Source organism: Lontra canadensis, unplaced genomic scaffold (genome assembly GCF_010015895.1).
Source record: "Lontra canadensis isolate GAN:19392208 unplaced genomic scaffold, GSC_riverotter_1.0 scaffold132, whole genome shotgun sequence".
NCBI lineage: Eukaryota > Metazoa > Chordata > Mammalia > Carnivora > Mustelidae > Lontra > Lontra canadensis.
Window position 1 is genome coordinate 1,051,445 of NW_022631126.1, and position 25,036 is coordinate 1,076,480.

Consider the following 25,036-nt stretch of genomic DNA (forward strand, 5'->3'; position numbering starts at 1 on the left):
TTACATTTCCACCCACTGTGCACGGGAACCTAGTTAGTTCACATCCTGGCCAGCACTTACTCTTTTCTCTTTTTCTTTTCTGTTCTTCTCTCTTTTTTAAAAATTTACATAAAATGAATTATTTGCCCCAGGGGTACAGGTATGTGAATCATCAGGCTTACACATTTCACAGCACTCACCATAGCACATACCCTCCCCAATGACTATAAGCCAGCCCCCCTATCCCTACCCCTCCACCCCCCAGCAACCCTGTTTGTTTCCTGAGATTAAGAGTTTCTTATGGTTTTTCTCCCTCCAGATCCCATCTTGTTTCATTTTTTCCTTTTCTTTCCTTCCTTCCTTCCTTCCTTCCTTCCTGCATCCCTCCCTCTTTTTTCTTTCTTTTCTTTTCTCTTCTTTCTTTCTTTCTTTCTTTCATAGTAGGCCTCCCAATGGTTTGGAGAACAGCATAGCTTTTTGAATATTGAACAGGTTTATCTAATCATCCCTGTTTTAAACAACTGCTTTATTATTTTTTTTTAGGATTTTATTTGACAGAAACACACAGAGAGCGGGAACACAAGCAGAGGGAATGGGAGAAGAAGAAGCAGGCCTCCCACCAAGCAGGCAGCCTGATTCGGAGCTCGAACCCAGGACCCTGGGATCATGACCTGAGCCGAAGGCAGACGCTTAACGACTGAGCCACCCAGGCGTCCCTAAACAACTGCTTTAAAAAAAGATTTATTCATTTTAGAGGGAGAGCGCCAGAGCATGTGCAGGAGCAGGGTGAGGGGCAGAGGGCAAGAAGCAGATTCCCTAGAAGGAACCCCACATGGGACTCAGTCCCACCACCCTGGGATCAAGACCTGAGCTGAAACCAGGAGTCAGACAGAGCCACACAGGCGCCTCTAAACAACTGTTTTTTCTTTTTTTTAACCTTTTTAAAGATTTTATTTGACAGACAGAGATCCCAAGTTGGCAGAGAGGCAGTAGAGAGAGAGGAGGAAGCAAGCTCCCTGCTGAGCAGAGAGCCCAATGTGGGACTCGATCCCAGGACCCTGGGATCATGACCTGAGCCGAAGGCGGACACTTAACTGACTGAGCCACCCAGGTGTCCCTAAACAACTAGATCTTTCTCCAGGTTTCAGTGAGGAGCTATTGGCCTTTTTGCTTGCTTGCTTGCTTTTTCCAAATTGATTCACAATGCCTGTCTTTTCCCATCTTTCTGTTTTCCTCAGCTCTGTCCAGAGGTGGTCTTATAATTCCCTGGTGTGTGTCCGTGCTAACACTGTGGCTTTCTCATGGTAGATCCCATGTGAATCTTCACAGGTTTACCAAAATGTTGGAAAAGGGGTGTCACCTGAGGTGAAATAAGCAAGAGGCCGACTGGTCTGCCTTCCGAAGCTGATGTAAGTCATACTAAGCTAGGAGTGAAGTCTGCGTGCATTATGATGTCTTTATTATCTCGGGACTGGGTCTTTTCCAGCCCTGGAGGCACCCAGACCTTTGTATATTTGTGTGTCTACCTCGAGAGGTTGTAAGCACCACCGAGAGAGCAGGCACCTTAATGCGACCTCTTTCCAGACCCCAGCGTTGTGTTCGAAGATGCCTCGTTTAATCGTCAACAGACACGGAGACCTGCAGGTGCTCTGGGACTAAACCTTGGGTCCGACCCAGCGGAGACCTGAGAATCTGGAAGGCTGTGGAGAGCCATGTGTAACCTCCATGGCCGAGGACGCTTTGTTTAGCGCCCTGCTCCGTACCCAGCTCCTAGAGCTGAGCTCAACACAGGCGCGCGCGATGCAACTTGCAGCGTCGTTCAAGTCTCAGTGCAAAGGCGGCAGGGAGCCCCCAACAGCGATGCAGACGGTGCTCTGGTGAGACTGGGGCCGAGCCCGGCCGGGAGGACGAGAGGTGCTGTGGGCCCTGGGGCAGCTGGGCTGCGCGGCCAACGCTTCGCACTCGCGGTCCCGCATCGCGCGGGGCACGGAGCAGGTGCTCGACCGCTGAGCTCCGGGGTTGGCTGGGGCTCCAGGAAGAAGGCGGGCTCGCAGGCTGCGGCCGGTTTCCCTCCAACCGAGTGATTCGCCGAGACCCAATCAGAACGCGGCTCCTGGCTTCCTGCCCCGCGTCACCCAATGACCGTGCAGGGGAGGGAGAAGGGCGTGAAGCCCAGTGGTGCCATTACCCTTGCGGGCGAAGGGCTTCTAATCCCTGGTGCTAAGCCCTAGGCCCTCGGCAGGGATTTGATGAGGCCGGCCCCAGACCATCTGGGAGTGATCGAAGTGTCCCAGCTCTCCCCTTCTCCGCACTTTAGCGAAAAGGGGTACCATTCGGTATCGGTCCGGATGCGCTTGTGTGTCTGTTGTTGGGGAGGGTCTTTGCTCGGGTTTGGGAGGCTATACTCACCCCTCCCCAGAAAACGCCTTATCTAGGTTCCATCCTCGAACCACACCTTGTTTTTGGCCTCATCTCCTTAGGATTCGCAGGCCCCAAGCTCCCCTTTGTCTCCTGGAAATGGAAGAAGGAGGCTTGGCAAACGTCCGGAGGCAGCGGCGAGGCACCGAGGATCTGGGCTAGGTGAGGAAAGTGGGGCTGAGCTGGACGGCATCCTCTCTTGGAAGCCAGCCCAGGGCCGGCTCTTTCTTCCCGCAGCCACACCTACACTGCACCCTTCTCTTTAAAGACCCCAATTCCTAAGAATCCGATGAACCTTCTAAAGTTTTTCCCCAGACTTGGGTGCGTCCTTGCATTTAAGGGTAGCCCCAACTGGCAGTTGGGGCGAGACAACAGTTGGGGTTTGAGGTCTTTTGCCTTCTTTCCTCTTAGTACTTTGATTATTGCTTTCAATAGAGCTTTACTCAGTTACGGGAATGTTCTGTCTGTGAGGTCGAACACAGAAGCCATTAGCCACATGTGGCCATTTAGCACTTGAAATGTGGCTCATGTGCCCCAGGAAGTGAGCTTTTTCATTTTAATTAATTTAAAAATAGGCATGGTGTATTTCTGACGGGACTTGGAAGGGGTCCTGTTTTGGTTTATTGGGCTGCCCCTGTTTCTCAGGGTATATCCTGCCGTAGGAAGCTGCCTGGAACCCTCTACAGAATTTAATGACTTGCCATCTTTCATTTAGGTTGAAGACAGGTGTTTTTGTGTGCGCCACAGGCACTGAGGTGTGGTTTGTTTAGCTTTTTGGTGTGTGTGTGTGTGTGTGTGTTTTAAGAAATGTTTCCACGGAAATGTCCATATGTAAGGTCTTTAACTAGGAAGAGGTGCCAGCTTCCCTCTGAAAAAAATCCAGCCCTTCTTTTTAAGAACCCTCTACACTTCTGGAGGCCTGCGGTGAGAAGGGATGGCTCTCTTTCTGAAAATAGGAAACTGCCTGAGGCTGGTGGATCATGGCCGGGTGAGGGCTTCACCCTTAGATCCTTCTGCACTGGTTGAACCGGGGTGAGTCTGGGGTGGGTCAGAGCACCCCACAATCTTTAGTTCCGATTCTCTTTTCTGTGCAGAAAGCAATGGGGGTGAAGGAACTGAATGCAGCCTAGGCGAGAGGGGCCACCCTGTCTGGGCTGTACTCTTCCTCCTGGCCAGCCCCCAGCAGGCCTTCTGTGCTGAGCAGCGTCTCGCTGTGACAGTATGGAGGCTGCTTTCGTGGTGCAGGGAGCTGCTCCACCGTCAGCTCCTCCGCCCAGGCGAGACAGTCTTCTGATGCCCCTCCCTCCCCAGGTGTGGCTGCTGTTTTTGAAAAAGTAGGGCGCTGGCCACCTCCATAAGGAAGAAGTTTTATACACGTCTGGGCCGTGGGCAGCTCTTTGCGATCCCCTCACTGTTAGACACTGGTGGATCCACTCTCATGACTGTCCCCGTGTGTGTGCGTGTGTGTGTGTGTTAAGGGGGGGTTGTGCAGTGTCCACTTTTCCCAGAGGGTGCACGTGGTCTAGCATAGCTGCTCCACACATGGCACACCTGTGTCCTGACTGCAGCTGCCGCTTGCTCCCGAGCCAGGCCCAACGCAGGTGCAGACTGTGGGTGTGCCCTTGCACGCCCCGCCCTCCTGGCCCACCACCTGCGTGTGCGCGGGAGGAAGCGCCGCCATCATTGTCTGGAGTGTGGGGCTCACTGTGCTCACCGGCACGGGGAAGAGGCCCTACCGGTGCTGCGGCTGTAGGTGGTGCTTCAGCCACAGGCGCCCTTGGCCATTCACAGATATGCACTCACACCGGGGAAACTACCCCTGCCCAGAGTGTGGCCATCTTCTCCTCCCCCTTGCTAAGCCATGGATACCTCCACTCTGATGAGAGGCCCTTTCTCAGCCCTGAGCATTGGGAAAATCTCCAAGAGGAAGTTAACCCTGCAAGCCCGCCAGTGAATCCATTGGGCAAACATGGAGAAGTCAAGGGGCATCTATCTGGGTGGCTCACTCAGTTAACTGACTGACCCTTGATCTTGGCCCAGGTCGTGATCTCAGTATTGCGAGATCCAACCCCGCACCGGGAGTGGAGCCTGCCTTAGATTCTCTCTTCCTCTGTCTCTCAACACACCCTGCGCCGTGCTGGCTCGCTCTCTCTAAACAAACAAACAAACAAGGCTTTTGTGTGCAAAAAAAACAAACGTGGAGAGACCAAGGTGTGGGAGACCTGTGCCCTAGCCTCCTCCCTTGGAGATCAGGAGCCCTCAGTTCATGTCCACTATTAGCTAAATTCCAGAAGTGTGGGTGCTGTGAAGAAGCTTATGATGGAAGATATCCCTTTTGATCAAGTGGTAGCCACACAGAGTGAAGAGGCAGAAGAGAGAGGGAAAAAGGTGGTGGTGGTGTTGATGTACAAAGTGAAGAGGTCTATAGTGCATTTACGTCCTCCTTCAGAGAACAGAATATAGAGGTAATCAGAAATGTTCCAGTGAGTTACCTCACCCAGAGATGGACAGGCCAGAACTGGATTATGAGACTCTGCTAAGAAAAGGTCAGGTTTGGGGTGCCTGGGTGGCTCAGTCAGTTAAACGCCTGCCTTCCACTCAGATCCTGATCTTGGTCTGGTCTTGATCTGGTCTTGGGATTTAGCTCCATGTCCGGCTCCCTGCTCAGTGGGGAGTCTGCTTCTCCCCCTCTCTCTGTGCTTTCTCTCTCTCATATAAATAAAATCTTTTAAAAAGAATTTTTATTTATTTGACACAGAGAGCACAAGCAGGCAGAGTAGCAGGGAGAGGGAGAAGCAAGCTCCCTGCTGAACAAGGAGCTAGATGTGGGGCTCTATCCCAGGACCCTGGGAACATGACCTGAGCTGAAGGAAGTTGCTTAACCAAATGAGCCACCTAGGTGCCCCTCATACAAATAAAATCTTAAAAAACAAGAGAAAATATAAGTTTCCTTCATTATTCATGACATGACTTTCTCCCAGGACTAACATGGCTTGCTGGAGTCTGGGTTTATGCTACAGTGACATTTGAGGCAAAGGTAGGGTTCCAGTTAGTGCATAAGGTGCATAAGGTGAAGTCCATGTGTGCTATCATCAAAGGTTGCACTGCCAGTTACTTCCCTCTAATTGAGGATGAACCAAGGAGAAATTAACCTCAAAGCCTTGCACCCAGTTTAAGCTGCCAGTGGAATGCAGAGGACATTCTAGGTTCAGATCTCATCCCTGTCTTTAATAACAGGTTTTGGATAAGCTTCTCAACTGTCTGATAACTGTCTTCATAAGGACTCTGAAAGGTGTGTTTCTTTTTTCTTTAAGTTTTTATTTATGGAAGTAATCTCTACACCCAACATGGGGCTTGAACTCATGATGCTGAGATTAAGCATCTTCTCTTCCTCCGACTGAGCAAGCCAGTTGCCCCTGGAAGATGAGTTTCAATTGAGATCATCTATATCCATGTGCTTACAAGGTGGCAGCTGGTACTTAGTTGGCCCTCAACACCATTTCGCTTTTTCCAAAACAGTGTATCTTTGGTCTTTATGTGGCCTCTTGGTGTGTAGATTCCCTAGATCTTCTCCATCCTTCTCTACAGTGGGCAGCCTTCAAGAGGAGCCCTGCTTGTCCCTATGCTCAAGATGGATCCAGGAATTTATACAGAAAAGGAGCAAGAACCTCTGCTCTCACATTAAGTCCTGAGTGCTTCTCTCTCCAGAATGTTTCCCCGTAGTTAAGAGCCTCCAACTCTGCCTGATTCCTAGGTCCTACATTAGGAGCTCCCACCAAGATGATGGCAAGCCAGGACTTTACAGCCCAGGGCCAAATGGGGCCTTTCCAGCCAGGGCCAAAGGGCTAGGCTGCTCCTCAGCCCAGCCTGCTCTCCCCTTTCCTGCATGTGGGAAGAGGGCTAAGCACCTTTTCATCTTAATAGTAAATCATCCTTCCTGTTCAATGTCAGCATCATTGACAGCACATCATTACCATTCAGGCAAAATGTCCGCAGATTTCTTTCCAGTCTTCTGTTTAGTCACTTTCTTCCAAATTAAATGGTTTGCTCTCCATTGGCCTTTGTATTCCCTTAGCAGCCTAAGTTTACCATCTTATTTCTCCAAACTGAATTATGTATAGGCAGAAAGCTTAGACACAAAGCTATCAGTTTGCCCTGCAAACAAACTACCAGAGTAATTTTCCAAAAACATTATCGGAAGGTAAATCACTCCTCTGGACTGATTTGGAGCTCCCCAGTGATGGCAGGATGAAGCCGTCCAATATCTGGTGCCAACCTATCTGATCAATCCTTCAGTTTTATCCTAACAGTATTTTGTGCTGCGCAGAAAGTGTCCTCATTCCCACCACAGTCAGAGCTTTCCTGAATTCCTGGCTTTGTACCAGAGATCTTTATGGCTGTGGAATTCAGCTGTTTATTCAACAGATGTACATTGAGCACCACTGCCCTCTCCAAACCCTACCCATTCATAGACCAAACTCATTTTCCACCTGATGTATCAATCTGGAAAGTCATTCAGAGGGGACTCTATCTTACTCATTTTGACAAGCTTGACATTCCACCTCCTCCCCCAGTAGTTTGTTCAATAAACCATCACTATGCTTGGGACAGAGTAGAACTCAATGTTTACTGCAGTTGTGTGTGTGTGTGTGTGTTTCCTACTTCCTCTGTTCAAAGACAATCTTCTTTGGAATCTCTTACGACCTATGTTATCTTGTGAATTCCTGACATGTTGTCTTTACTCCTTGCAGGCTTTGGGATAGTGTTTTTGTTTTTGTTTTTTGAGAGAGATAACAGAGCAAGCAGGGAGGAGGGTCGGTGGGGTGGGGGGGTGGTGGAGCAGACTCTCGGCTGAGCAGGGAGCCCAATGTCCAGCTTGATCCCAGGACCCTGAGATCACGACTGAGACCCTGAGATCACGACTGAAGCAGAAGGCAGATGTCCAGCCGACTGAGCCACCCAGGCTCTCCGTGGTGTAATGTTTTGCCCATAGTAGGTGCTTTGAAAAAAAATTTAATGGGTTGGAGAGAGATGTGTGTCACCAGCTGAAGTATATAGTAAATGGCATATTGCTAACCCTCAAATCCCCTGGGAGATGACCCTGAGCTGGTAAAACCCTGCACACTTACACAGGAGCCAGGGGCTGATGGAGCCAGGGCTGACTGTTTCCATCAGCAATTTTCTTACGCCTTTCACGTACATGCTTGCAGCACTGTTATTAGTTGTAAATGCATATGCCTCAGTCAACTAGAAACTCCATTCAGAGCATGGTGCATGACTTATTTCCAAACTGCCTAGAGCTACGCTTTGTACATTGGACAGATGTCATGTAAACAGAGTATGGGGAGATGTGCAGAAGATTGAACCTGAGAAGAGGCCAGGAGCTCAGACTGTTGAGTTCACAAGCGAATTCGGATAGCAGGGGGAAGGGAGCCGAGTTCACCAGTTTGGATAAAGGCCGGGTCAATCCCGGGTTTAAATCCTTGTTCCTTCTCTTTACTAACAGTATCCCTCTGAGATTTTTCTTATCAGTAGAACCGGATGATGACCATAACTTAACACAATGGTAGCAAAGGAAAAAAAAAAGAAAAGACGAAATGTGTAACGGGGGCAGAGTGCCTGCGCGCGGGAAACGCCAACGTTAATTTCCCTCCCAAAAGGGCAACAAGGAAATTGTCCAATTCTCAGAAAGCCACCCGGGGTAATCTCAGCCCCGGGTTGGCTGGAGTGGCTCCGTCACTCAAATCATTCCGTCCCTCAGCGGGGCAGCGCCTGCCAGAGAACCGGGGCCTGTCACTGACGCCGGGCGAGCTCCCCGCAGCCAGCCTCGGATCTGGCTGCAGGCACCGGCGCGGAAGGTCGGCTTCCTGCCCTTACGCTTCCGTTGGCTTCGTTCAAACAGGCCGCTTTCACCATCAGCCAATCAGAACGCTCGATCTTCGGTCGCCGCCCAATGAGCGCGCGGAATGGGGGAAAAAAGGGCGTGAAGCCCAATCGCAGCGCCATCACACTTGAGGGCAAAGAGGTTAGGAAGCCGGCATGGCGCTCCGGTCAATAAAATCGATAGCTGGAAGCCGCCTGTGTTCCAGGCTAAGGCGGTGCGGTAGCAGCGCCGCCATCTTCCCCGAAGGCATCTTCCGGTGCCTTTTCCCCAAGTTCGGGCAGGAGTTGCCTGAATAACAGCAAAAGATTTCCGTTAGCCCAGCAGGGCGGCCGATTCCGATTCCCTCAGGGCCTCCCCAGCACGCTCAGCCCCGGTGCGGCGGGGGCTCCCAAATCCCGGGGTCTGCCAAGGGTCCGGGCCGGGGAAGGCCGTGGCGCCGGCTTCTGGGGTCCAATGGCGCCACCTTCGTCTCCGCTCTCCGCGCGGGGACCAGGAGAGCCCGTTCCCGGCCGGAGAAGGGGAAGGAGGCCGAGGGCGGTGAAGTTCGCAGACGTGGCCGTGTACTTCTCCCCGGAGGAGTGGGGCTGTCTGCGGCCCGCGCAGAGGGCCCTGTACCGGGACGTGATGCGGGAGACCTACGGCCACCTGAGCGCGCTCGGTGAGGCCCGACCCAGTTCGCTTCCGCGGGGCCCGAAAGGTTGGAGGAGCTTAGGTCGGGCGGTGGGTGAAGGCGTGGGGGGGGGGGGGGGCTGACGGCAGGGAGTTCAGAGTGTCCAGGGATCTGGCCCGTGACCAGGTTGTGTCAGGGGAGGAGGACCGGGGCTTGGCAGGAGATGACACCGGGTAGATCTTTACCCAGTCTTATCTAGGAGCTGGACGTCTGACTGGTTCTCCTTCCCCAGGGTGCTCAGGTCCCAAACCAGCCCTCATCTCCTGGTTGGAACGAAATACTGATGATTGGGAACCGGCTGCCTTGGATCCGCAGGAGTGCCCAAGGGGGTTAACAGTCCAAAGAAGTGAGTGAAAAATGCCCGTGCAGGGCCTGCAGCCTCTAAACTTGTCTAGAATGTTAGTGGCCAGGGGTACCCATGCCACTGATTGTTTTCACAGCTTCAGAGTCTTGTCTCTCTGATGGTGTTGGGTGGGTCCCACCATAGGGTGATTTTCATGTCAGTTTGCAAACTAAGGGTCCGCAGTTCTCTATTGCGTGAATGAATCCGTTAGCTTTTAAAAGGAGCTACCCTCTGGCCTCCTTCTCAGGATCCCTGAACCCAGTCTGCTCTGTACTGTGCTCTGAGACACAAGATACCTCCCTGAGTTTCTGGATTTTGGTTGAAGGGATCTCGTGGGGAACAGCGGTCTGGGAGTGCAGAGCCCTCTTTTCTGCCCTTTTGGCGGGGTGACTCCTAATCAGTGCAGGAATCTACGCTCTCCTGGGGATCAAGCAAGGCTCTCCTTAATGCCAGTCAGGGAGAAGGGCCCCGGATCCACCCGTGGGGCTGAATGTAAGCATCTGGACTGACACTTCTGTGCTAGATTCTCTGAGGCCAGGACTCTCTTTCCAAGATAGTTCCTTACTAAGTGATACTTCCTTACTAAAATGATACTTCCTTACTAAAAACCTTTCCATTTTTCCACGGTATGTTGTCAAAAGGTTGTCAGTTACCTGAGTCACTTGGGGAACTCGGTAAAAAAAAAAAAAAAACAGATTCCTAGGGGCGCCTGGGTGGCTCAGTCGGTTAAGCATTGGCCTTTGGCTCAGGTCACGATCCTGGAGTTCTGGGATCGAGCCCCACATCAGGGTTTCTCCTCGGTGGGAGCCTGCTTCTCCCTTTCCCTTTGCCTGCAGCTCCCTCTGCTTGTGCTCTCTCTCTCTTTCTGTCAAATAAATGAATAAAATCTTTAAAAAAAAAGTAGAGATTCCTGGACCCAGAACTATTGATTTACTCCGATGGAAGTCTAGGACTTTGTATTTCTCTTTTAACAGCCCCAGCAGATTGGCATGCTTGTTTAAGTTTAAGAACCATTGTATAAAATAGAGTTCACGGTCCTGAATGGCAGTGGTTCTGAGGATGTAGTCTCAGACCAGCTGCAGCATCACCCGGATAAAGAATCAGATACAAATTCTTGGGCCCCATCCCAGAGCTGGTGAACCCAAAATTGTTTCAATGAGCCATCCAAATGATTCTGATCACCATAAAATTTGAGAACCACTGGCTTAGAGGGCCTTATGACCTAGTCCCTGCCAGCCCGTACCTCATGTTCCCACTTCCTGCCTTATACTTACCGCTTCAAAAACTTAATTTCTCAAGCCTGCAGAACCTGCAAGAAACACTTCCCGACTTCTCCAGATGGAGCTGGGGACTCCTGGAATATCCTCCCCGTTTCTGTAGTGGTTGTGTCACAGTGGGATGTCTGTGGCACTAACACTCCCTGAAGACAGGTTGAGTGTCTTCGCCTTCTAACCTATAACACTGCCATAGGCAAGGGCAGGGGCCCCGTATTTGTTAAATTAATGTCTCCCTGTGTGTCCGTAGAAACCAGAACCAGAAAGAAGAATGGAGAAAAGGAAGTGTTCCCACCTAAGGAGGCCCCCCGAAAGGGCAAGCGAGGCCGGCGGCCCAGCAAACCCCGACTAATCCCCAGGCAGACCTCTGGGGGCCCCATCTGCCCGGACTGTGGTTGCACCTTCCCTGACCGGCCGGCCCTGGAGAGCCACAAGTGTGCCCAGAATCTGAAAAAGCCTTACCCTTGCCCGGACTGCGGGCGCCGCTTCTCCTACCCCTCCCTGCTAGTCAGTCACCGGCGGGCACACTCTGGTGAGTGTCCCTACGTTTGTGACCAGTGTGGCAAGCGCTTCTCCCAGCGCAAGAACCTCTCGCAGCACCAGGTCATCCACACGGGCGAGAAGCCCTACCACTGCCCTGACTGCGGCCGCTGCTTCCGGAGGAGCCGGTCCCTAGCCAATCACCGGACCACGCATACCGGCGAGAAACCCCACCAGTGCCCCAGCTGTGGCCGGCGCTTTGCCTACCCCTCCCTGCTGGCCATCCACCAGCGCACGCACACGGGCGAGAAGCCCTACACCTGCCTGGAATGCAGCCGCCGCTTCCGACAGCGCACCGCGCTGGTCATCCACCAGCGCATCCACACGGGCGAGAAGCCCTACCCGTGCCCGGACTGCGAGCGGCGCTTCTCCTCGTCCTCCCGCCTGGTCAGCCACCGGCGGGTGCACTCCGGCGAGCGCCCCTACGCCTGCGAGCACTGCGAGGCCCGCTTCTCCCAGCGCAGCACGCTGCTCCAGCACCAGCTCTTGCACACGGGGGAGAAGCCCTACCCCTGCCCGGACTGCGGCCGCGCCTTCCGGCGGAGCGGCTCCCTGGCCATCCACCGCAGCACGCACACCGAGGAGAAGCTGCATGCCTGCGAGGACTGTGGCCGTCGCTTTGCCTACCCCTCACTCCTGGCCAGCCACCGGCGCGTGCACTCCGGCGAGCGGCCGTACGCGTGCGACCTGTGCTCCAAGCGCTTCGCCCAGTGGAGCCACCTGGCACAGCACCAGCTCCTGCACACGGGGGAGAAGCCCTTCCCCTGCCTCGAGTGCGGCCGTTGCTTCCGCCAGCGGTGGTCTCTGGCCGTCCACAAGTGTAGCCCCAGAGCCCCGAACTGCGGCCCCAGAGCTGCTGCAGGGGGGGCCGCCCAGAAGGGCAGTGCCCTTTAGTACAGGAAGGACAGTAGATTTTCATTTCATTTCATGGAGGGGCTCAGGGAAGGGAAGGTGAAGCCCCGGGTCATACAAGGCAGAGGCAGAAGGAACACCCAGGTCTGCTATGGCGACCTGAACTTGAGTCTGTCTCACCACACTGGCTGCCTTACCGGATGTGTCTAGAACAGTCCTGTTAGGAGAGCTTACATCACATGGTTGTTTTCCAGGCTACCCTATCCCAAAAGAATTTCTGTGTGTGGATGTCAGGGCTAAAAGTTCTCCCATCCATTTTAGGGGCTGTTTGCTTTTCTAGTTCGTGCATACATTTGGTGGGGGGCAGTATCTTGCCCTCCTTTGCCCCTTCCTCCATACCAGGTTTAAACAAACCTGGTTTAGCCCCCTTCAACACTCCTGCCAAGTGTTTTTTTTTTTTTTTTTTTTTTTTTTTTTCCCTTTGTTTTAAAACCTCCCTTGACAGGGAGCTCACTACCTCACAAGGCAGGTAATTTCGTTTTGGGATAGCTCTGATCTTTAGAAGGTGGTTAAGTACCACCTTCTCCTTTCCTAGAAGCCTAGCCCAGCGTATGTAATACTTCATCTACATGACGGCATTTCAGATAACTTAACCACAATTGCTTTGCCCACGTTTTCAGGTTAAACAGCATGATTTGGTCAATTGACAGGGTTTCAATTCCCACACGTGATCTTTCTCCAAACAGGTGTTGGTTTTTCAGTGTCCCTTTTAAAGGGTCATCCAAAAATAAGCCAGCACCACAGTGTACAGTGCACACCTCCTTGGTCTCTACTTATTTTAACAGCTCTAGATTGCACTGAATTTGGGGGTGGTGACATTGGAGCAGGGCTTCATTGGGTTACGAAGACATAAATACCTAAGCTTTTTTTTTTTTTTTTTTTTTTAAACCACATACTGTGAAGCTAAGTCTTCTGCCCCCTATGTTTGGAAAATTGATTCAAGTTGGGTCTGGGACATAGATAAAGTGAGTTTTGGGAGAAGACTGATTTTAAGGAGAAGCAGGGGAGCTATGGTCTAGCAGCAAGAGGTAAAAGTGGGACCAGCTTGCACTTCATCCAGGGGATTTGGATTCGTTTCAGGCAGCCAGTGGCTAGAAAATCCTTGAGAACTGGGTCTCACTCCTCCCTGATTCTCAACCGAATAAGGAGACATCAGCACAGAACCTTCTGTGAGTCCTCAGTCAACATTTTTCATAAAGTGAGGCGAGGCCATTCAAGGAGGGCAGAAAGCCAAGTACTTGAATACAGGGCAGGAGGAGCCTACAGCCATCGAGTTGTGTTTATGCCTGCCTTCCTCACAGAAGCTCCCCAAAGCAGCAGCAGCAATGTGTCTTAATCTCTGATATGCCTCCCTGGCACCTGCCCCTGAGTAGATGATCAATAAAGCTTTACCGCATTAAAATGAACAAGGCCTACCACTTTGCCTTGGGTAGCTGCACCAAATTGGGATTTCCAAACATGACTTCTCTCCTATTCAACAGCTGGAGTGAGTCATGTTCCTACCCCTGTTGCTTGTTCCTTCAGCTCTCCTAATCTCAGCCCTAAAGTGGGAGAGCTGCTGGGGGACGCAGTGTTTGTAATTACCTCTGTTCTGGTAGTTAGCAAGATGCATTGTAACTATTTGTCTGTTTCTCCTTGGATGAATGGATGAGCTGCCCCACGACAGGGGTCATACCAGATTGGGTCTCATTAAAATGTCAATAAATGATGTTCCTTGTGAAATCCCTGTTTATAAACTGTAAGTCTAGGTCCTTGACTGGGTAAAAATTTTTACTCTGCGGAGACCTGCCCTGCCCTACCAGAGAGCTATTCGAACGTCTGCCTAGCTCTGTATTAGAGGTGGCTGTTTACTCTTGTCACCAGGCTGACCCAACCCTACCTAGGAATTTTGTAACTTTTCTCTGGGCCTGGACTGTGACTCATAAGGCTTGGAAGTCCAAGTTCCAGGGTGGGTGCAGTCAGTGGAGGGCCAAGATGAGTGACAATTTCCTAGGTTCCCTAAGGCACTTCAGTCCCAGTGTCCATTCCTGACCAGCTGTGATCCTGGCCCTGTTTTCAGTGGGAGATCCCAGTATCCTTCTAATTCATTCCCCTTCTGTTTCAGGTAGTTTGAGTTTCTGTTACTTGCAACCCAAAGAATGAACTAATCCACCCTCCCAATATTGATTTATCACCCATGAGCTGCAAAGAGGGGAAAATTGCAGTGCTACCTACAGGGGCCAGCACACCTTTCCTGATCTCCAATCTCAGTGAGCCTTCAGTATGACATAAGTCTTCCCTACATCCTTAACCAGTGAATACCTTCTCTTTCACTAAGAAACCTAAGGTTTCAGATAGGAGCTCTTAACACTGCATTCCCCACTTTGACCAGTATTTTTACTTGGGCGCCATGCTCACCAACACAGCTGTGCTCATGATTTCCCCTACTGCCCTCTCAGGGACTTTGCTACATCTGTTATTCTTCCTTTCCTCTTAGTTTTATGGTTTCAGAGCCCCTCTCTTTTCTGGAACACACACATGCCAGTCTAAAATCTGTCTTTTAAGATTTTATTTTTTTAAAGATTTTATTTATTTGACAGAGAAAGAGAACAAAAGTAGACAGAGAGAGGGAAGCAGGCTCCCCGCCGAGCAGAGATCCTGATGCGGGGCTTGATCCCAGTACCCTGATATCACGACCCGAGCTGAAGGGAGAGGCTTAACCCTCTGAGCCACCCAGGCGCCCCTAAGATTTTATTTTTAAGTAATCCCTACACCCCACCAGGGGCTTGAACTCACAGCCCCAACATCAAGAATCACATGGTTTACCACCGACTGAGGCCGCCAGGCACCCCTCAGCTAAATTTCTTGAAACGGTAGCCTGCAATCACTGTGTTCTTTGGCCTATGGCAACAGTGTTATAGCCACTGGGTTGAGCATTTACCATGGGCCAGGTACTGTGTAAAGCACTTTACATACATTCCCATGTAATGTGTATGAGAACCACACAAAGTAATTGTGCTTCCATGTGTCTCTCGCACCGCCCCATATCTTGCTGTTTTTGCCAAAAATACAAGGCCTTGCCTTCAACAAATGGTCAGATGAGCGGATTCCAGACCTAGAGGCTCCTGAATGAGACATGCTGTATACGTTCCTTCTAGCCTTTTCCAAATGCACCTGCAGCCATGTCCCAGGGTGGCAGGGCACGGGAAAAGGGGAAGTAACTAGAGTTTTCAGGGCTTACTGGACGTTGGATCTAGACCCATCCTAATTCTTGGAGATCCAAAACATCACCGTAGTTCACCAGGCAATGGACTCATGAAGATCAGGCGTGTGCAGAAAAGGACTAACTCAGCAGGCCCAGGCTGCTCAAACCCTGCACATTCCAAAGAAAGCTCATCTTCAGGACTAGCACCTGGCTCCTTCCTGGGAGGTAAATTCTGAGCCCTTGTACTATTTTGCCTGATGAGGGTGTTCCTGTACACTGGAGGCCTCGAGTCATGTGGTACCAGTCTGACCAGATGAGTTTATCCTAACAATGTGGTTTATGATGAATGCCTGTCTTTGCTCTGGGAGACGGAGTCTGAGCAGCTGAGGTCAGTCATGTGAGTCTCCATGTCTGTGTAACTGACTCCCCAACAAAAACCCTAGACACCAAGGCTTGGGTGAGTTTCTCCGCTTGGCAACAGTTCACACATATTGTCACAAGCCGTTGGGAGAATAAAGGGCAACTCCATGGGACAAGGACACCTGCAAGTTTGTAAGTTCGTGTCTGGTTTCTCCTAGACTTTGCCCCACGCACCTTTATCCTTTGCTGATTTTAATCTGTATCCTTTTCCTTTAGTAAGCTATAACCTAGAGTATATGGGGGGAAAAAAAAAGACAAGGCCCTGACAACTCGTTTACTCTTCCCCCAGCCATTTCTTCTGGTTGTGTTTGCATTAAGCAACCGTGAGGGAGGAGTGTCTCTATGTGGGACAAAGAGCAGCTTGCTTACTACTTACCATAAAGCACCAGGTTCCTCAAGTTCATTGTTCCTCCTCCACAGTGCCACTCGCTGTGTGCCCGGCATGCATCGGGCCCCTCCATGTTGCCTGTGGGGCTTGGGAGGCAAAAGAGCCGATACATACATGATGCTCACTTGGCTTGTACCATGAATAAGGCCTTTTGTCCATGACATTGGCATCTCTTGTCTTCTGCCAGCATCCATGAAACAATAGTTAACCTTAAATTGCATACCTGACAGTAGGTATTATTTCCCTTTAATAGAGGAGGGAACTGAGGCTCACTGGTAATATTAAATAACTTGTCCAGGATCACGTATCTGGTAAACCTAAGAGCCAGGATTCCAAGCCAGCTCTGCCTCCAATGCTGGCTGCTCTACAAGGTACTACTCCACAGAAACTGTCCTTTAAGACACCTCAGGACTTAGTTAGCGAATCAGTAATTTAATTTTTATCTTATTTATCTTAGTTTTTCTACTGAAGCGCTCTCATAACTTGGCTTTCATGCTCCATTTTCTTCTAGTGTTCCTGGTCCCTCTTGTGGTTCCTTCTAGTGTGCACACGTAGGAATTCCTTCTCAGCATTTCTTGGGAAATGTATTCATTTTCCCAAGTTCCGAGAGCAACTGGTCAAGAAGCCAGAAAAATGCAAAAAAAAAAAAAAAGTATCATGATTGTCCTGCGAATTAAAGCTTAACAGCAAACACAGAGAAGGGGTGCCTAGGTGGCTCAGTCAGTTAAGCATCTGCCTTCAGCTTGGGTCATGGTCCCAGGGTCATGGGATTGAGCCCTGCATCCGGCTCGTTTCTTGGAGAGGAGCCTGCTTCTCCCACTCCCTCTCTCACTGTCAAATAAATAAATAAAATCCTTTAAAAAAACAAATAGGTTACTGGTTTGGGGGTCATCAAAAGCAAGACCAGGAAACACTCCTACAGAGTTGAAAGTGAAAGGCAACATACCTGTGAAAGGGACAGAAGCACCCAGAATAAAAGATGTCACCACAGGATCGGGTCATCTTACCTGTAGCTGTGGCCATGTGGCAAGTCTGCGTTCCTGGGCCTGCCAGCTGCTATCCAGGAGTCAGTCTTACAAATAAAATATTCCATTCACAGCCTACTTTGTACAAATTTCCTACAAATGGTGTTTAAGAAGTGAATTTTGTAAGTAAAAAAAGTTGATCTCTTACATTGCTGTGGCAGTTCCAAAACTGCGGGGTTTTTTTGTGGTAAAATATAAAATTTACTATGCGGTTCAGTGGCATTAAGTACATTCACAATGTTGTACAACCCGTCACTATGTCCAGAACTTTTTCATCAATTTCAATAGTTATTACCAAATTGCTTTCCAAGGAGGTGGTATGAATTTACACTCCCGTCAGCAGTATGTGTGACTGCCTCCGCCTCCTCAAACACAGCGCATCGTTCATCCCTTCATTCAACAAGTATCTTGGGCAATGGCCACAGGTCATGCAATGTTCTAGGAGATGGAAATGCAACAGTGGACAATATTGTCTTTGCCCTCATGGAGATTCCAGGCTAAAGAAAAAGATAAACCATATCAGGCAGTGCTCAGTGCAGGATGAGGGGATGAGTGACGAGGGGGACTATTTTGGGACAGGAGTGTCAGCAAACTTTTTCCCCCTGCCAACCCTCTTCAGCAAACTTTTCCCCGCAATCAGTAAACTTTTTGATCCTTCCTCCTCTGAAAGCTGAAAAATACCATCATGCAATTCTATGTTGCATTCCTCTGTTACAAGTGATTATATTTTCAAATGCTTTAAGATGTTGGATTTTCTTTTATGTGAATTGCCATTTATATTGTTTACCTATATTTCTGTTGTTAGCATTTGTAGTTCTTTAATAAGAAATGAGTCCTTTGGAATATAATTTGCAAATAAATTTCTCAATTTGTCATTGTATATTGACTTAATGATTTTTTGCTACGTACTCTTTCTTTATGCAGGTTTTCACCCCTTGTTCTTTGAAAGTTATACATTCTTTTGGAAGTTACTCATAAATTTCCAACACTTATTTTTTTTTTTTTTAAAGATTTTATTTATTTATTTGACAGACAGAGATCACAAGTAGGCAGAGAGGCAGGCAGAGAGAGAGAGAGGGAGAAGCAGGCTTCCCGCTGAGCAGAGAGCCCGATGCGGGGCTCGATCCCAGGACTCTGGGATCATGACCTGAGCCGAAGGCAGAGGCTTTAACCCACTGAGCCACCCAGGCGCCCCTCCAACACTTATTTAAGTCTAACATTTCTCATTACCTGTATGCCTCTTTTTATTTTATTTTTAGTATTTTTCTAGCAAAATGCCATAATTTTCATTATTCAGTGCCGCACGTTGTGCTTTGACTCCTATCATTTCCTCCAAGTTCATCCTGAAAGCGTGGCCATTTGGTGGGGGGACTGCACAAAATATGGAACACTTCACGAATTTGCGGGTCATCCGTGAGCAGCAGCCATGCTAATCTCTGTATCATTCTGATTTTAGTATATGTGCTGCTGAAGCAAGCTCTGTAATATACCTGCCTATTTTTAATTTTATTTATTTTTTCTAGAGAGAGTGAGAAGTGGGGGAGGGGCAGAGGGGGAGAGAGAGAAAATCCCAAGCAGGCTCCACACCCAGCATGAGCCCCATGCAGGACTTGATCTCACCATCCCAAGATCCCGAGATCCTGACTTGAGCAAAAATGAAAAGTGGGTCACTTAACTGATTGAGCCACCCAGGTGCCCCTATTTTTAATCTAAAATGAAAAATACTGGGGCACCTGGGTGGCTCAGTCAGTTAAGCATCGGATACTAGGTACTCACCTTTCACTTTTATTGTACACAGTATAGTATTTTCACAGGGATTTGCTAAAGGATTTAAAAGGTTTTGGCTTTTGAAGGAAAAATAAAATCTAATGAACAAAATCTCCAAACTATAAGCAAAACATAAGAACCTTACAACATTTTCATGGGATTGGGAGGGAGATAAACCATAAGTGACTCTTAATCTCACAAAACAAACTGAGGGTTGCTGGGGGGAGGGGGGTTGGGAGAGGGGGGGTGGGGTTATGGACATTGGGGAGGGTATGTGCTATGGTGAGTGCTGTGAAGTGTGTAAACCTGGCGATTCACAGACCTGTACCCCTGGGGAAAAAAATATATATGTTTATAAAAAATAAAAAATAAAAAAAAAAAGAATAGGAGAAGCAGGTATAAGGTGATTGTTGAAAATATGCAACTGAGGCAGGTGGAGTGTAGTAGGAATAAAAAAAAAAAAAAGAACCTTACAACATTTTCACTTAAGTCATTATACTCCCAGTTAGGTCACAGTGGACACTCCTGTGCAACTGAAGGATGGAAGGATTACATGACAGGAATTCATTAAATGAGAGAAAATGTCCTTCCAAGAAATAAACCCTTGTATTTATGATCAAGTGATTTTCTTTTCTTTTTTTTTTTTTTTTCCTTTTAAGATTTTATTAGAGACAGAGAGAGCATGAATAGGGGGAGGAGCAGAAGGAGAGGGAGTAGCAGACTTCTCACTGAACAGGAAACTGGATGTGGGGCTGCTCCCAGGATCCTAGCATCATGACCTCAGCAGAAGGCAGACACTTGAGTGACTGAGCCACCCAGGCCCCCGCTTCTTTCTTTTCCAGTAGGCTCCATGCCCAACATGAGGCTTGAACTCATGACCCTCAGATCAAGAGTCCCATGCTATACCAAATGAGCCAGCCAGGCACCCCTGTGATCAACTAATTTTCAACAAAATTGCCAAGACAATTCAAAAAGTGAAACGGTCTTTTCAACAAATGGTGTGGAGACTAGATATACACATACAAAAGAATGAAGCTGGATCCCTTCCTTCAACCATATTTAAAAATTAATTTGGGGCACCTGGCTGGCTCTGTTGGTTAAGTGTCTGCCTTTGGCTCAGGTCATGATCTCAGGGTCCTGGAATCAAGCCCCACATCAGGCTCCCCACTCAGCAAGGAGTCTGCTTGTCCCTCTGCCCCTCCACCCACTTGTCCTCTCTCTCTCAAATAAATAAATAAAATCTTTTAAAAAAAATTAACTCAATGTGGACAAATGATAGACCTAAATGTAAGAGCTAAAACTATAAAACTCTTAACAGTAAAGGCAGATGTCAGTCTTTGTCACTTGGATCAGATAATGGTTTCTTAGCTTTGACAAAAAAAGCACAAATGATGAAAGATAAAAATAGATCCACTGATTTCATCAAAATTAAAACTTGTGCTTCAAAAGATATCCTGAAGAGAATTAAAAAACAGTCTACTGAATGGGAGAAAGTTCTTTCCAACAGATATATCTGAAAAGGGGTTTGAGTCTAGAATATATTTTAAAAACTCTTACACTGATACCAGAGCTAGACAAAGACATTATAAGAAAATTATAGACCACTATTCCATACAAAAATTGATAGAAAAATCCTCAAAAAAATACTAGCAAACCAAAGCAGCATATTAGAAGGGTTGTACACTATGACCAAGTGGGATATATTCCTGGAATACAAGAAGGCTTCAACAGATGAAAGTCAGTCAATGTACTATGCCACAATAATAGGGAAAAGGGGAAAAAATGATCATCTCAACGCAGAAAAAGAATTTGACAAAACTAAACATGACAAAAACATGAAAAAAAAACCCAACTCTTGATACATTCGATATAGAAGAAAACTTCCTCAACATGATAAAGGCCACAGATGAACAACCCACACCTAACATCACACTCAATGGGGAAAGATGGAAAACTCTCCCACTAGAATCAGGAACAAGACAAAGATGCCCCGGATTTTGTTCTTGTTTTTTTAATATTTTATTTATTTTTTTAAAGTCAGCTCCTCACCCAAAGTGGGGCTCGAACCCATGACCCCAAGATCAAGAGTCGTATACTCTCTATCGACTGAGCCAGCCAGGAGCCCCAAGGATGTCAACTTTTGCCACCTCTTTTCAATACTGTATCGTAAGTTCTAGCCAGAGCAGTGAGGCAATATAAAGAAACAAACGGTATCCAAAATGGAAAGGAAGAGGTAAAATTATCTCTATTCACAGATGACAGGATCTTATATCTAAAAACCCTAGAGAGTCCACACACACGAACTGTCGGAGCTAAGAAATAAACTTAGCAAAGTGGCAAGATGCAAAACCAACACACAAAAATCAGTTGCATTTCTATAGATCAGCAATGAACAATCCAGAAGAGTAATTAGGAAAGTAATTCCATTTACAGTAGCATTAAACAGAATAAAATACTTAGGAATGAATTTTACTAAGGAGGCAAAAGACTTGTATACTGGAAACTACAACATACTGCTGAAAGAAATTAAAGACTCACATACATGGAAAGACACCTTGCGTTCATGGAATTAGAAGGCTTACTATTGTTAAGGTGGCCACAATACCCAAAGAAATCTACAGATTCAATGTAACCAAATCAAAATCACAAAGGTGACAAAGTTTTGAAAGACGGGTGACAGTTGCCAAATATTGTGAACGCACTAAATGCCACTTAATTGTACGTTTGTTTTTTTTTTTAAGATTTTATTTATTTATTTGACAGAGAGAGATCACAAGTAGATGGAGAGGCAGGCAGAGAGAGAGAGAGAGAGAGAGAGAGAAGCAGGCTCCCTGCAGAGCAGAGAGCCCGATGCAGGACTCGATCCCAGGACTCTGAGATCATGACCTGAGCCGAAGGCAGCGGCTTAACCTACTGAGCCACCCAGGCGCCCCTAATTGTACGTTTTTAAAAGTGGCTATTCATGCCTTGTCTGGACAATATCCAGTTTGCTTCTCTTTTCTTTTTCCCCATTTTATTTTGAAAGTTTTCAAATGTAAAGCTGAAGGAATGTCACAGTGACTACCCCCATACGCACCACCTCGTTCTAGCGTTAACATTTTACTGTACTTACTTTATTGCATTAACTATCCACCTCTCTTCCAGTCCACTTTATTTTTTTGGATGCAATTCAAAGAAATTGTCAACATCAGTACACGTTACCCTGAACATTTCAACATGCACATCATTAACTAGAGCTCAGTATTTGCTTTATGGTTTTTTTTTTTTTTTAGTTAAACTGACATAGAGGGGCGCCTGGGTGCCTCAGTTGGTTAAGCATCTGTCTTTGGCTCAGGTCATGATCCCAGGGGTCCTGGAATCAAGTTCTGGTTCAGGCTTTGTGCTCAGCTGTGAGTCTGCTTCTCCCTCTGCCTCTGAGTCCTCTCGTGCTCTTTCTTTCAAGTAAATAAATAAAATCTTAAAAAAAAAAAAAACTGCCATAGAATAAAAAGCAAACAAATTTCAAGTGTGTATCTGCTGAGTGTTGACAATGCTTACACCCAGAACCTTGATCAAGATATAGAACATTACCATCATCCTACAAAGTTCCCTTCCTGAGGTTAAACCCATCTGCATCCTGCCAGAGTAGTCCTACAGTGTGTATTCTCCTGTCCACGGCTTCTTTCATTCAGCATAATCTCTTTGAGTAATGCTTTTTGCAGATCTTCAGTTCTTGAATTCAGAGCTGGGAGAATGCTCCCACACCCAATACAGTGCTTGACAAAGCTCAGAAACAGCTCCTCAGTAATGTTACCTGGATTAGTTTCCAATTGCTACTATAAGAAATTACCAAACCAGGTACTTTAAAATAACACAAACTTACTATCTTACAATTCTGTAGGTCAAAAGTCTGAAAATAGGTCTTACAGGACTAAAATCAAGGTGTTAGCAAGGCTGCATTTGGCCATCTCTAGAGGAGAATCCTTTCCTTGCCTTTTTCAGCCTCTAGAGGCTCCCCAAAGCCCTTGGTTTGGTCCCCTTTCCAGAAATCCATCACTCCCACCTGTTTTGTTGTCACACCTTCTTCGGCTTTGATCTTCCTGCCTCCTCCCTTCTTTTGTTTATATAAATTAACTCAATGGAAAAAGTTCCTTCAGTCATCTGATGGCAGACTTCACTGTCACAACAGAAGTGGGCTTGTAGGTCCAGAAACTACCATTTTCATGCAGGAACCACAACGCCAGATGATCATGGTTCATGTTTTCATCTTTGGTCTGCCACAGAAGGAGCGAAAGTGTACTTGGAGTGCTGGCTTCTTTCAATTTTTTTTTTTTTAAGATTTTATTTATTTGAGAGAGTAAATGAGAGAGAGAAAAGAGAGAGAGCATGAGTGGGGGAAGCAGCAGAGGGAAAGGGAGAAGCAGACTTCCCGTGGAGCAGGGAGCCTGATGTGGGGCTCGATCCCAGGACTCTGGGACCATGACCTGAGCTGAAGGCAGATGCTTAACCAATTGAGTTACCCAAGAGCCCTTTATTTCGATTTTCTTCATCATTTTCTTGAGGGAGGCATCCTAATGGGTCCTGCATTTAATGACAGTTCTGACCTTCTTGGTACATTTTAGCCATGTTGCTGCAAAACAGCTCCAAGCCTAGAAGAGCCTCCTGTCTCCCTTTTATAAGGATCATTGTGATTACATTAGATCCACTGGGACAATTCAAGATAGTCTTCTCATCTGAAAATCTTTAGCTTGATCATATCTGCAAAGTTCTGTTTGCCAATATAACAGATTCACAGGTTTCAGGGATTAGAACATGGACATCTTTGGTGTCCCTTACTCGGTTTGCCCGGCCACCTGAATAAATAAAAGACCTTAAGCCATGCTTCTCAAAACGGAGCAGCTTGAAGATACAAAATAAATATCATATATCTTCTGGATATGTCAATGCTTCTTGTGTATCTGGGAGAAAATCTTTTTTTTTTTTTTTTTAAGATTTTATTTATTTATTTATTTGACAGAGATCACAAGTAGGCAGAGAGGCAGGCAGACAGAGAGGAAGGGACGCAGGCTCCCTGCTGAGCAGGAAGCCCGATGCGGGGCTCGATCCCAGGACTCTGGGATCATGACCCGAGCCGAAGACAGAGGCTTTAACCCACTGAGCCACCCAGGCGCCCTGGGAGAAAATCTTAATTAATAAATGGCTCAAAACACTAGCCTTCCCTTAGAATCAGCAATTCTGCTTCTAGAATTTTATTGTACAGACATGCTCATATATGTGCCTAAAGAAATATATCTAAGGATGTGACTTACGTATTTTATGGGAGTAAGATGGGAAACCAACTAATAGCTCATCAATGGAAAATGAACGAAATAAACTGTTTTCATCCATACAGTGGAACACTAGGATGCAGCCATTAAAAAAAGCGATCTATATGTGCTGAAATTAAACAATCTACAAGATGTATCAAGTGAGAAAAGAAAGCAAAGTGAACAGTGTGTTTATTATGCTACTTACAAAAAGAAAAAAGGTGTAAGTTTTTAAAAAGTGTATGTTTTTACGTACCTAAATTATCTCCAGAAGGACACAAGAAGCTGGTAACAGAGGTTGCCTCTAAGAAGGGGAAGGAAGACTAGAGGGAGGAGACTTTTTTTAAAGATTTTATTTACTTATTTGACAGACAGAGATCACAGGTAGGCAGAGGCAGGCAGAGAGAGAGAGAGGGAGGCAGGCTCCCTGCTGAGCAGAGAGCCCAATTCGGGGCTCCATCCCAGGACCCTGGGATCATGACCTGAGCTGAAGGCTGAGGCTTTAACCCACAGAACCACCCAGGCGCCCCAACTTTTTGTTTTTTTAATTGAAGCATAACACAAATACCTAAGTGTGCAGGTCAATTCTCACAAATAGAACACATCTGTGTAACCAGCGCCTAGATCAAGAAACAGAATACTGAAGAAGATGTGGTATATATACACAATGGAATACCATGCAGCCATCAAAAGAAATGAAATCTTGCCATTTGCGACGATGTGGATGGAACTAGAGGGTATCATCCTTAGCGAAGTAAGTCAATCGGAGAAAGAGAATTATCATATGATCTCCCTGATATGAGGGAGAGGAGATGCAACATGGGGGGTTAAGGGGGTAGGAGAAGAGTAAATGAAACAAGATGGGATTGGGAGGGAGACAAACCATAAGTGACTCTTAATCTCACAAAACAAACTGTGGGTTGATGGGGGGAGGGGGGTTGGGGGGG

General features: G+C 47.6%; 1 protein-coding gene and 1 pseudogene across 1 annotated transcript; one reads left to right on the forward strand and one right to left on the reverse strand.

Annotated features, from left to right (window-relative positions):
* The first annotated feature begins 8,331 nt into the window (after window positions 1-8,331).
* ZNF689 (zinc finger protein 689) lies at window positions 8,332-12,406 on the forward strand. The gene is made up of 3 exons (XM_032842596.1): window positions 8,332-8,939; window positions 9,184-9,297; window positions 10,819-12,406. The coding sequence occupies exons 1-3, from the start codon at window positions 8,735-8,737 to the stop codon at window positions 12,000-12,002; spliced, it is 1,503 nt and encodes a 500-aa protein (XP_032698487.1). The 5' UTR covers window positions 8,332-8,734; the 3' UTR covers window positions 12,003-12,406.
* A 6,007-nt stretch (window positions 12,407-18,413) lies between these two features.
* LOC116858147 lies at window positions 18,414-18,513 on the reverse strand (annotated as a pseudogene).
* Between the last annotated feature and the right edge of the window lie 6,523 nt (window positions 18,514-25,036).